A 1,753-nucleotide genomic window follows, 5' to 3' on the forward strand; every position below is an offset into this window, starting at 1 on the left:
AAAAAAAAAACAAAAAAAAAAAACCCCACTCAAATTGATTGAAGACTACTTAAATGTAAAATCTGAAACTATAGAACCACTAGAAGAAAATACAGAGGAAAAGCTCTATGACGTTGATCTAAGCAATGATTTTTTAAAATATGAATTCAAAGCACAGGCAACAAAACCAAAAATAGACAAAATGGGATTACATCAAACTAAAAAGCTCCTGCACAGCCACGGAAACAATCAACAGAGTGAAGAGACAACCTACAAAATGGGGGAAAATATTTGCAAACTGTAAGTTGAACAAGGGGTTCATATCCAAAATACATAAGGAACTCAAACAACCCAATTGTAAGAAAAAAAAAAAACCTGATTAGCTCGCCAGCCCGCCTCCTCCGCCACCAGATCCTGCACACTCGCCCCTCTCCTGTACCAGGAACTTGCTACCACCAGCACCATGCCCTACCAATATCCAGCGCTAACCCCGGAGCAGAAGAAGGAGCTGTCTGACATCGCTCACCGCATCGTGGCCCCGGGCAAGGGCATCCTGGCTGCAGATGAGTCCACTGGGAGCACTGCCAAGCGGCTGCAGTCCATTGGCACTGAGAACACCGAGGAGAACCGGCGCTTCTACCGTCAGCTGCTGCTGACAGCTGATGACCTGGTGAACCCCTGCATCGGGGGCGTCATCCTCTTCCACGAGACACTCTACCAGAAGGTGGATGATGGGCGTCTCTTCCCCTAAGTTATCAAATCCAAGGGCGGTGTTGTGGGCATCAAGGTAGACAAGGGCGTGGTCCCCCTGGCAGGGACAAATGGTGAGACCACCACCCAAGGGCTGGATGGGCTGTCTGAGCGCTGTGCCCAGTACAAGAAGGATGGCGCTGACTTCGCCAAGTGGCGTTGTGTGCTGAAGATTGGGGAGCACAACCCCTCAGCCCTCGCCATCATGGAAAATGCCAACGTCCTGGCCCGTTACGCCAGCATCTGTCAGCAGAATGGCATTGTGCCCATCATGGAGCCTGAAATCCTCCCTGATGGAGACCATGACTTGAAGCGCTGTCAGTATGTGACCGAGAAGGTGCTGGCTGCTGTCTACAAGGCTCTGAGCGACCACCACATCTACCTGGAAGGCACCTTGCTGAAGCCCAACATGGTTACCCCAGGCCACGCCTGCACTCAGAAGTTTTCTCACAAGGAGATTGCCATGGCAACTGTCACAGCACTTCGCCACACAGTTCCCCCCTCTGTCCCTGGGATCACCTTCCTTTCTGGAGGCCAGAGTGAGGAGGAGGCATCCATCAACCTCAATGCCATCAACAAGTGCCCCCTGCTGAAGCCCTGGGCCCTGACCTTCTCCTATGGCCGAGCCCTGCAAGCCTCTGCCCTGAAGGCCTGGGGTGGGAAGAAGGAAAACAAGAAGGCGGCGCAGGAGGAGTACATCAAGTGCGCCCTGGCCAACAGCCTCGCCTGTCAAGGAAAGTACACCCCAAGCGGTCAGGCTGGGGCTGCTGCCAGCGAGTCCCTCTTCATCTCTAACCATGCCTACTAAGCGGAGGTGTTCCCAGGCTGCCCCCAACACTCCAGGCCCCGCCCCCTCCCACACTGTTGAAGCGGGGGCCTCCTGCTCCAGGGCTTCAAACTGGCTTGCCAACGCTCTTGCCTCCCTTGTGACAGTCGTGTGTGGTGTCGTCTGAATGCTAGCTCCATCGCCCTTTCCAGCACACTGCCAATAAACAGCTATTTAAGGGGGAAAAAAAAAAAAAAA

The 1,753-nt window shown here is 53.1% G+C and overlaps 1 protein-coding gene across 1 annotated transcript; it reads left to right on the forward strand.

Moving 5' to 3' along the window:
* Positions 1-358: 358 nt before the first annotated feature.
* On the forward strand, positions 359-1,753 carry LOC108299250 (fructose-bisphosphate aldolase A-like). The gene has a single exon (XM_017521564.1). It carries the CDS (start codon positions 443-445, stop codon positions 728-730), a length of 288 nt encoding a protein of 95 aa, XP_017377053.1. The 5' UTR covers positions 359-442; the 3' UTR covers positions 731-1,753.

This window comes from Cebus imitator, unplaced genomic scaffold, assembly GCF_001604975.1.
Source record: "Cebus imitator isolate Cc_AM_T3 unplaced genomic scaffold, Cebus_imitator-1.0 Scaffold3422, whole genome shotgun sequence".
NCBI classification, from domain to species: domain Eukaryota; kingdom Metazoa; phylum Chordata; class Mammalia; order Primates; family Cebidae; genus Cebus; species Cebus imitator.

Bases quoted from the DNA above. Each gene is read 5' to 3' on its own strand.
- LOC108299250 (XM_017521564.1), top strand. From the start codon at position 443: ATGCCCTACCAATATCCAGCGCTAACCCCGGAGCAGAAGAAGGAGCTG.